Source organism: Dipodomys merriami, unplaced genomic scaffold, assembly GCF_024711535.1.
Source record: "Dipodomys merriami isolate MVZ:Mamm:240054 unplaced genomic scaffold, mDipMer1.0.p SCAF_29, whole genome shotgun sequence".
Lineage (NCBI taxonomy): Eukaryota > Metazoa > Chordata > Mammalia > Rodentia > Heteromyidae > Dipodomys > Dipodomys merriami.
The window spans coordinates 14,801,848-14,813,502 of record NW_027204381.1 but is presented as its reverse complement, the minus strand read 5'-3'; the positions used below and the strand labels follow the sequence as shown (position 1 = coordinate 14,813,502).

The window sequence follows — 11,655 nt, the reverse complement described above, 5'->3', positions numbered from 1 at the left end:
GTTCCCTTAATTCACATCATGACAAGCTTACCATTTTTGTGAAAACATACTACACTTATGCTAATAGGATGCCCTCCTAATGTTGAAAGAACACTACACTAAACTTTGCTGCATCATTTTCCCCCCAGTGGTATTCTTGAGATCAGAACACTTGCAAATATTATTTACACTTATATTTTTATCTATCATAGATATTCAGGAGGCTATGATTGGAAGATTACAGATCAAAGCCCACCCAGGCAGGAAGGTTCCTTAGATTCTTTTTTTTTTTTTTTTAAAGACAATTGACTGTACACATTTTATTTACAGTTTTGTACACTGTCTTAATAAGAATGGGACCGCTTCTCTACTTGAGCCATTTTTAACCAAAGCAAAATAACCTAAGTAATACAAAGTGTTAAAATACAGCATAAAGGTACAAAAACAGACATACTAATTCTAGTTAGGAATGTAATTATGATGTTACATTTTTTATAATCCACAATTATGTTTAGGAAATCACATAAACATAGATCACTGATTTGAATAAAATGCATAAACTTGAAGCAAAGCTTTGTAGTTACAAAAAACAAAAAAGTTACCAAAGAATGCACAAAATTAATGTTTATTCCACCTTTGTGTCATATTCCTGGATCCTTCACCAATGTTACATGAGGAAAAAAACAAAAGCAAAACAAATGAAAAACTGAAATCAGAATCACTAATGTTATCAAGTAGGGAAACAAATAAATTAAAATCTAGCAGCCATCAGCAAGAGTACAGCAAAGATACTGCTGTAAAAAGAAACAAAGAAAATTGCTAGAAAACTGTATGCATCATATTCTTTCAAACCAGCAAAATATGCTCCTGCATAAAATGGAACAGATTTTTTTTTCCTATTAAGGTATAGAAACTCAAGTTCTTTTCGAATATTGTGGATGGGCAAATGTGTTTGTAATGGTAATTCTACTAGGCTTTTACAGAGTGAGCCAGGAACACATTTATAGATTCTGGGGATGACATGTACTGTAATTCTTTGATTTGTATAGTAGACACTCTAGCAAAAGTTAAAAAAAAAATGAACACAGAAGTACAAGACAAAGGCGAATGAGACTTCTCTTATATCTTAGTAACATTTAGATGGAATCAAATTTAAATGCAGTCCACTCTGCTTTGATGAGGCTTTGGTTCAGCTCCCAATCTCGATTGCTTGACGCAGTCTCCTATGAGAACACTCAGAAGGTGTCTTCTTAAACAACAAACCTATTTTTAGTGGTGGAGCCGCTCTTAGTAGCTGTGTCTGCATGGGACTGATAACCAATCACTATCTTTGGAGGAAGTCCTAACCTTTCCTTGTATACCCTCCCTATGTGTGTAACAGCCTCTCTGTTTTCACATTCAGTAGTCCATATTGCTATCTTATCGCCTTTAGCTCTAACGTTAACAACAGCTCCACACACATCATCACTGTAGTCGTCGAAAGATTCTCCAATAAGGCACAGCAGTGTCTCTAGCCAAAAGCGATCCAGGTCACTTCGTCTCTGCTGTTTGTTCAATGTAATTAGCCATCGTCCTCCCCGTTTATTTTTCTCATCTTCCCACATAGGCTCAATACCATCCTTAAAAAGTGAGTAGTCACATCCAGGCATTAAATTACTAGACAACTGGATATGGTTGTATAGAGCCCAAAAGTCTTCAACAGTATCAAACTTGGAGATCAGTCGAAGGTTTGCTTGCCAAGTTTTGCTTTTATCATTTTTAAAAAACCACAGCGCCCATCTGTTCTGTAGAGGATGTTTAATATAGTGTTCTGGGTTAGCAACCTCCTGATTAGATTCTGTTTTCTCCTCTTCTGTAGGTGGGGGGTTAGGAGTAGGAGTGGTTTCCGGTTCCACAGTCGCCATCTTAGATCCGTTCCTTAGATTCTTATCTCCAATAAACTGCTCAGGAAATGCCAAACACAAGTAGCTTGAGGTTCAAGTGGTAGAGCAGTAGCCTTGAGCAAAAACAGGCTCAGAGACAGTGCCCAGGCCAGAGGTCAAGCCCTAGGACAAGTCAAACAACAAAAACAAAATAAAACAAACCTCAAACCTAGCATTTTTCTCATCGTATACAAAGGTACATAATTAAGGAAATTTCTTCTACCTATAGGTAGAAGATAAAAGATGTCACAATTTCTCCCTTCATATCATGTTATACTGAAGTCTCAAAAATGCTCTTTTTCTAAATTTATAAATTAATATCATCCATTTGTTGGCAATTCTGTCTAGATAATTAACATGATCATGTTATACATGAACTGTTGGAATTATCTATTAACTAAGTTCTAGTTATACCTTACTTGAAAGAATATTTTAGGCAAACAGAATGCCAGAAAATTTTGTGAATTTGTAAATTAAATATTCTACTTAAAAGAATTTTGTGTTATCCTATATGATATGAAATAACAAACAAAACATTATTTTAAATCTAAACTCTAATTTAGCCAGGTCTACAAAGTCCTACATTAGACGAACTTGCTATTTCTCCAAGCTTTTGTAATCCTTCATCATTTCTTTGGAATCCAAAAGAATGGTGCTTACTTTTTCAAATGTTTGGTTGGGAATCATGAGCCATTTTTGCATCTAGGAATTTTCTCTAATGAAGAGAGCATTTAAGACACAACTGAGAACTATATATGAGTTGCATTTCAATAGGAAACTTGACTCTCAAAACATAATGACAAAATTAGCCCAAACTTCCAACTGTGTATTCCTTTCTTGCTGTTTGGTTTGTTTTATTGAGACAAAATTATACTACCTGGTCCAGGGAAGGTATCACCATGCAATTCATTCTCTAATCTCCTGTCTTAGTCTGAGTGCTAGAATTCCAGGCTTGTATCACATTGCCCTGCCATAGTTTGTTGGTTTATTTAATCTAGATACAGACTAGCAATTCCAAACTTCCCCAATGTTCTTATCCACTAGACTGACTGCTCAGACTTTTTATATACTATGTTCAAAGATAATCTAACATATGTCACAGGGTAGGAACATTTTCAGATGCACCTGCAGGGGTCTCTGATTCATTCCTCCATGGATCCGATCCCTTTAATAATGATTACTTGACTGTCTTACTATTACTGGTCCCTACCTATGTAATATTCTCAAACTTTTTTGAAGAAAGTTCACTTGAGGACTTTGTAATATTAAAAATTATCACTTGATCTAGTCTTACTCAGAACATATTTTCTATTGTTTTCTAACTTTTCTACACCTTCTTAGAGCTGTTTCATTTATGTATGTGTGTTTGCACATATAAGTGCCTCTGTGTATGTGTATGTTTGTATGTATGTATGCAAAAGTCACAAGGTCTTATTCAACAATCTTGCTCATGACTAGTATTCCATCACTTGAGCCATTCTTCCAATCCAGCTTTTGGCTGGTTAATTATAGATAGTGTCTCAAAGACTGTTCTCCCAGACTCCTTTACATTCTTGTGTTTTATTTCTCCAGGAGTATCAACTTTTAAACTAGAAACATTTTGAGTGCAAAGTCTAATCTGTAGTCTAATCAGTCATGGGGCTTGATCTCTGGGCTTGGGCGCTGTCCCTCAGCTCTTCACCTCAAGGTGAGTGCTCTACCACTTGAACCACAGCACCACTTCTGGATTTCTAGCAGTTTATTGGAGATAAGAGTCTCATGGACTGGGGCTGGGAAGGTGGCATAGTGGGGCTGGGAAGGTGGCTCAGTGGTAGAGCACTTGCCTTGCATGCATGAGGCCCTGGATTAGATTCCTCAGCACCACATAAGCAAAAAGAAAAAAGCTGAAGTGGCACTCTGGCTCAAGTGGTAGAGTGCTAGCCTTGAACTGAAGAGCTGAGGGACAGCACCCAAGCCCAGAGTTCAAGCCCCACAACAGGACCCCCCCCCAAAAAAAAGAGTCTCATGGACTTTCCTGCCCAGGCTGGCTTTGAACCATGATCCTCAGATCTCAGCCTCCTGAGTAGCTAGGATTACAGGCATGAGCCACCGTGGCCGACTGTTGTCCAAATTTTTAACTCAAGAATTCACATAAAGCCGGGCGCTGGTGGCTCACGCCTGTAATCTTAGCTACTCAGGAGGCTGAGATCTGAGGATCGCGGTTCAAAGCCAGCCCGGGCAGGAAAGACCGCGAGACTCCTATCTCCAATAAACCACCAGAAAACCGGAAGTGGCGCTGTAGCTCAAGTGGTAGAGCGCTCGCCTTGAGCTGAAGAGCTGAGGGACAGCGCCCAGGCCCAGAGTTCAAGCCCCACGACTGACAAAAAAAAAAAAAAAGAATTCACATAAAGATAGATGAACATACACATTACATATCCTTAGTGTATACTGTTAGAAATGTGATCTTAAGCAGGGTGCTGGTGGCTCATACCTATAAGCCTAGCTACTCAGGAGGTTGAGATCTGTGTATTGCAGTTCTATTCCAGTTCGAGTAGGAAAGTTTCTGAGGCACTTATCTCCAATTAAACACCAGAAAACTGGAAGTGGCACTGTGGCTCAATTGGTAGAGTGCTATCCTTGAGCTGAAGAGCCAGAGGGACAGTTCCCAGGCCCAGAGTTCAAGCCCTACATCTACAAAATAAAGGAAAAAAAGAAAAGAAATGTGATCTTAGCCACCAGCTCATTGCTAGTATAATTCCTGCTCCCTCAACATGACCTTTTTTTCCAGTTAAGTCCATGCTCTTATATCTGACTTGCTTTGGATCCGGAATTATTCTTCCATTCTACTTTTTACAAATTTGCATGATTAGCTAACATGATTAAGAGCTACAAGATGAAAGAGAGAGGCCTCATCCTTCATGTTCCACTTAGTGGTAATGCTTTATCTATGTCACTTCCATAGATCTACATACTGGCCTTGGCTTTATTGTTTCTACATTGTCTTATTTGTAGAGTCTTCTGTAGTGTATTGAACCATTATACTTAAACACAGAACTGCTTCTCCTATTATTCCTATTGTTTCTCTTACTGCTAACTTATGTACACTTGGGAAACAATGCACAACACATACACTCACACAAAAAATGTTTCTGAGAACCTTCTTCCCACTTAAAATTGATCTTAATTTACAGAGCACTTTATGAAATTTGAACTTAATGTACTCCATAATAATGGTTTTTCGTATTTTTTATTGTAAAGTGGTGTACAGAGAGTTTAGAGTTCCATAAGTAAGTTAATGAGTACATTTTCTATCAAGCATTGTTACTTCCTCTTTTGTTTCTCCCCTGCCATTCCATTCCTTTCCACCTCGCCAATTCCTCCCTCCCCTCCCCAAGTTGTAAAGTTCATTTTCTACATAGTGTCTTGTACATCTCATTGTTACAATGGGCCAGCCTGTATCCTTACTTCAGCATTTTGTTATTCCCCTTCCCCTCCCCACATTAGAAAAATATATATGCAAGATCAGGTCACTAACATCAAATACAGTGAAAATAGGAATTGTACTGTGAAGGAAGAAAATTGAAGAGGAACAAAAAAAAGTCACATAGTTCATGTTAGATACATTAAAAACAATAGCAAGCAAGAAAAAACAACTTGTGTCCCTATCTTGGGGATCATTTCACTTAACACTATCTTATATGGCCATATGTACATACATAATGTTTTTCTAAGCCATTTAAATTGCATATTTTCTCATTACTATATGGTCTCTGAAACACGTGCTACCTCATGTCCAAAGATGTACTTGTGCTATTTCAATGAAGCCAGAAAACATTCATTTTACCTGGAGAAGCACCATATATTGTTACTGAAAATAACTGGAAGGAACTGTTACTGCAAGTGGAAACTGATCCCAAGAGAGGAATTGAACAAAGAGAAATGACAAAGTTCAAGTTAATTTGTGCTGTCCTTTTTACTGTACAAGAAAAGAATCCAAGGCTTGCTTGAGGGAAATTCTGTCCCTGATTTTTTCCGAGTGTGTTCTTTAGTCATATAAAACTGTTCTGTAAACTTCTAGTTGAGAGTATTACAAAAGGAAACAATATGCTATTTGAAGGCCAGCATAGGAAAAAAGGAAATAACTTTGTTTTAAAAGTGTTCTACTGAAAAGAAACAAAGACATGGAGGTTTTAAAGTGTCTTATGCATGGACATTTCACTCCTGAGATGATTCTCTTGTTTCAGGAGTCAGTTATCAATTCCTTTGGTCTGGTCCTGAGTTCTCCATAGCAATAAGGATTCCAAAAAGCATGATCCAGTGAGTATGATCAATAAAACAGCCTCTTCTCAAACCAGTGCTTTAAGGATGACCCCAAAGAACTATGTGGGGTGGTTTTGTTTGCTTAATTGTTTGTTTAGTTTGTGCTGGTTCTGGTGTTGAACTCAGAGGCTGGACCCTATCCATGAACAGTTGTCTTTCCTGCCCACCTCCCACCAAAGCTCATTCTCTACTGCTGGAGCAAAACTCCACGTCTGGTATGTTGGTGTTTAATTACAGGTAAGTGTTTGACAGACTCTCCTGCCTGGGTTGTCTTTGAACTGACATAGTTAGAAAGCCAAGTGACATCAACTGTATGGACTTCTCTTTTGAACCAATAAATATTAGATGAAGTTTATTATGAAGCTAATATTTAACAATTTTAAAAGAAGAGAATATATCCAGTAAAAAAACCATAACTTAAATAACTCAGTAAGAGTAGTTGCACTGAATCATTTTGGAATTATTTTTTCTGCTAGGGAAGATTATTATTGACCTCATTTTTCCTTTTGAGCAAACTTAAAGTCATATTTGCACTTTTTTTGTTGGTCATGGGGTTTGAACTCTGATCCTGGGAGCTGTCCCTCAGCTCTTCAGCTCAAGTTGAGTGCTCTACCACTTTTGCTACAGAACCACTTCTGGATTTCTGGTGATTAATTGATGATGAGTCTCATAAACTTTCCTGACCAGGCCAGCTTTGAACCACAATCCTCTGGTCTCAACTTCCTGAATAGCTAGGATTAGAGATATGAGCCACCACCACCCAGCTCATATTTGCATTTATGTGCACTTGATGACACTATGTAGACAAAGAATGGAAATTTGAATCAAATGATGACATTGCAGCTTTTCAGAAAAATTGAGATAGCAATAAATATGTCGTCCATTTCTGTGTTGTTACATTAATGACTCATGAGCTATGGGACTCTTACATTAGCATCCTCTGCTTTCTGCATATGTGGACTTAGTATCAAAAATTTTTCATAGAGAAATAGAGAAAGACTGAGACGTTTATACAGCAAAGGAGATCAAGTATGAAAAAACAGCATAGAAGGCGATACACAGCGCCCAGCCTGGTGCCATTCTCAGGGTTTCTGTTTTTCAATTGATTGTGGTGGCTGCTAGAGGGAAGGGCAGCCTCTGGCTCTGGTTACCCAGTGAGGCAAGCCACTCCAATGGCTGGTGCCTGAGCTGGGTCACTTTTCCCTGGATGGAGCTGAGTCTGGCAGGTCACCTCGCCGTTAAGTTCTTGTGACCTGCTAAAGGACTCGTTTTATTCCAAGGCCTGAGCTGGAGCTAGCAGCTCCTCCGAGATTTGTCGGTATCCAAGATGGAGATCACCGGTGCTGGGGGGGGAGGGGTGGCCTTCCCTCCTCTGCTCCCTGAGAAGGAGTGAGCACGTTGGGCTTGTACTCACGCCGAGTCTTGGATCCTGGGTCGTCTCTGGTCTGCAAACAGCAGGATGAAGATGTCCGCTCCTTGTCGGTTCTTGTTGGTGTTGAGTAGAATCTGCTCGTCCGTGCAGCAGTATTTTTAAGTTGGACCTTGGGTTGCCTTGACTTGGTCAGTTTTTCATCTGCTTTATAATACCACTGAATGAACAAACCTGTGTGAAAGACACAGAGTAGACTTTTCCTCACAGTAATGACTTGTCTATCATTGCAGGAAGATGCAGGTGGAAGAGGAACCAACCAGGAGCATGCACTAAATCCCATGCTAGAATATTATCTGGATGGTGAGAAGGGGAGAAATGTCTTGTCTCTTAGTGTGGTCAGCATTCTGACCCCAGATATCTTAAACCCACATAAGTGTATATGAGGGAAAAAGATGACATGCAATAGGAAGAAGCCCTAATGGATTTTGAGGCTTGCTGTGCAATCTAGGGTGCAGCATATTCAGAAGAATGGTCATAGGACATTCATCCTTTCCATGTAACACTATTAATTTTGTGATGTTTCTCCAGCTCCCTCCATTGAGATGCTCAGGAAATAGCCTCCCAAAATGAGACCTTTGTACCCAAAACACATCCCAATTCAGAAAACATATTGTAATGCAGCATAATCTACAAGCAATGAGTTAGTTTCTCTAATGAATTTTTACCCAATGTTTGTGTTTCCCATGACTGGAATATGCAGGAATATGACTGGACTAGTGACAAGAAGACTCTTCAGGTAGGAAAATTCCTAGACTTGAGACCCAGTGGTAAAGGTCCTTGGGAAGTATAGTTTTATGCATCTGCTCTGGAGAATAAAGCAGAGAGAATGGAATAAAAACAAAAACAAAGAGTATGTACTTCCTTTATAATTAATGACACAGGAATAATTGTCAGATAATTAGAGATATACAGCATACAGCCTCATTTCTTTTGTGTTTAAAAACAATGTTCTTCTTCTTGCTTCTGCTATTGGTAAACATGACAACATATGGACACTGATTGGCATATCTTGGGATGTTTTCATATGATGGAATGGAACTATTGGAACAGACTTTGCTCTGACATGGAGGAAAACGTACAGAGGGAGTTTTCCTAACCTCTGTCAGGAGGTCAGGTAGAAAGTCCATTCTCAGCCTCTGCATTTTCAGGCATCAGAGCCTCACTCTCTTTTCTACATACTCAGATTGAAAGGACACTGAGCAGGTGCATAGACATATGAGAATACTCCTAAGGCCACCTGCTCACTTTTCAGTCCTTCTGGAAAGGATTGGTGAGAAGCACATTTTCCATTTTTTTTTACATCCACCCTTCATCCAAATCCCATCTTCTGGGCCTAAGTTAAACCCTGAGGACATCTATGGAAGTCTGATGATCTCATGTCACCCAGTCACTAACCTCATCTCATACCTAAAAAACTCATGCTATGTGTGGGGGACAGAAATTCTCTCTAACAGAACATAACAGAAACCCAAGCCAATGGCAGTTATCTTGGGGCATTAAGAAACTGAGTAATTAGAAAAGGTGACAACATAGCCTTCTTTATTCATGCAGTATTCAGTGTAGGTGAAATGTAGGAAAGTTCAGGATTAAAGGTGAAGGAAATTTGTCAGAATGAGATGGAAAGGAGGCGTGCATGGTGAGTGATGGAAGGCAAGAACATGAAGGCAAATCATCAAGTGGCTGCTGCTTTGAGCAAAGGAAAATATCTCATACTATTTCTGCTATAGTGGCAGTGTCTGGTCTGGAGAAAGTCTATAAGATGAGAGACATTATCCCTAGTGTAGTATAACAAAACTGAAGCCTGGAGATAGGAGAACAGAGATGAGGAATAATAAAGTTCTGAGATGGTCTTCATGATACCAGAATAAACAGGAGTCAATATCCTTTCTCATCCAGACATTCACTCTATCCCTCATTACCTCAGATGACTCTGTACCTGGACCATGATGAAGCTTCCTTCAGCGATTCCTCCAGCAATTCCTCTAGCAAGAATGGAGAGGGAGACACCTCCAATGAGAATGTAATGCATTTCCTTTCTGTCTCTTTTTAATCCTCCTTAGGAGTTTTCCTGTAAGTTTCAGTCTTCCTTAGACAATTTGCTGAATCTCTCATACTTAGTTTGTTCTTTCTTTAGGCATTTAATCCCTCTTCTCAGCAATGACAAGTTCCTTTTGTCTTTCTTTGCTGGTGGAGATTGATCCCTGGCTCAGGTACATATATGGGTCTACACTTCCAGGACACACTTGTTCCTATTGATTTTTCCCCCATTTTCATGCGTGGGCAAGATAGGAAGATGGTGTTAAAGAGATAGTTATCCTCAAACAAAAGTGTGCCCAGAATATGTTCATGCTTAACCAGAAGGCATCAGGAAGGATCCTGTACAGAGTGGGGTGCAAGCTTGTATCGTGTGTCTGTGTCAGCATGTACCACACTTCTCAGCATATCCAGCTGACTAAAGCTAACTATCTCCACCCTACAGACCCAGAGTACACTTCCCAACACTTGATGTTTACCATCAGAACAAGAGCTGCTAATGGCTAATCCATTGTGATCCAAGGCAGTTTGTTCTGGGAGGATATTTAGGGAAATTCTGTCCATGCAGAAATAATTTTATGCTGTGAGCTGCAGAAAGGGCTTAGTGCCTCCAATCCTAAAACCTGGAGTTACATGCGACCAAAGTCACCTTCAAGGCTAGGAATCTGTGATGCTCCACACACTCCTCAGCCACCCTACTTGCTTATCTCTGTCTCTTCACTCATCTGTTCCTGTTTCCATGTTGCAGTACCCTGAAGTGGAACCTGAGGAGACAGAGACCTGAATTCCTCAACTTGCAACTACGTTCCTGCTTGGCTTAACCCCCTTCTAAATAGTTTGAGTTTTAGTAGTTTTTAGATAGTAGTTGTTATATAATAAAAATACAACTATAATTCAACATAATATAAGTATATTAAATATAATCAAATATTAAATAAAAACATTAATATTAGGCCAAGTGATGGTAGCTCGCACCTGTATTCCTAGCTATTTAGGAGGCTGAGATATAAGTATCATGGTTCAAGGCCACCCTCGGCAGAAAGGACTGTGAGACTCTTATCTCTAACTAACCACCAGAAAACCAGAAGTAGAGCTGTGACCCAAAGTACTAGAGTGGTAGCCTTGAGCCAAAGAACTCTGGGATTATAATCAGTTGCCAACATCAGGTCCTATGACCAAAAAAATATATATACAAAAATATGTAAAATGTTCCTCTTACATTAAATAGAATTACACATATTAATATAATTTGCTATATTGGAAATTGCATTAGATATATTACATAGGAAAAGTATTCATCCAACATATAATTTGATATATTAAACAATTTATTAATACACATATAATTTAATGTAATTCCATAATATATAATTGAATATACTAAATGATTAAATTTATATTATTTCTATTAGGTATGATAAAATATGCTATAGTATCATTAAGTGATATATAACTAAATATATTACAATATATTAAATATTAATATGAGTTAAAGCTTACTATTCATTGGTAAATAATATTGAATATAATTTATAATATACAATTAAATTTAAAACATTCATATTTATAATGAAATATGATACATAGTATAGTTAATTTTATTTCACTGTAATTAAATATTAAAATGTTAACACTAAGATTTTCAAAATGATCATACTAAAATACTAAGTTAATATAATATCAATAATAGTTCTCTTTTTAATGTTATAGGTTCACACATTTTATTTGTTCATACATATTAAATAGTATTCATTTAAATGTGAAGTATTAAATGAAATCTGTTTTTCAATATACAAGTGATCATAGAACAACACTCAACAGATAGAAATTTGTTCATCATAATGCATTCACCCTAGTGGAGCCAATGTCATCCAGTTTCTCCAACTTTTTATTTTTATTTTTATTTTTTATTGTGAACATACTATACAGAGGGGTTACAATTACATGGGCAAGATAATGAGTACATTTCTTATCAAGCATTGTAGCCTC

The 11,655-nt window shown here is 38.1% G+C and overlaps 1 protein-coding gene across 1 annotated transcript; it reads right to left on the bottom strand.

Moving 5' to 3' along the window:
* Positions 1 to 284: 284 nt before the first annotated feature.
* LOC138838916 (eukaryotic translation initiation factor 4E) lies at positions 285 to 1,885 on the bottom strand. The gene has a single exon (XM_070038401.1). It carries the CDS (start codon positions 1,881 to 1,883, stop codon positions 1,230 to 1,232), a length of 654 nt encoding a protein of 217 aa, XP_069894502.1. The 5' UTR covers positions 1,884 to 1,885; the 3' UTR covers positions 285 to 1,229.
* Positions 1,886 to 11,655: the final 9,770 nt, after the last annotated feature.

Coding starts and splice junctions, on each gene's coding strand:
- LOC138838916 (XM_070038401.1), bottom strand. CDS start 1,883: ATGGCGACTGTGGAACCGGAAACCACTCCTACTCCTAACCCCCCACCT.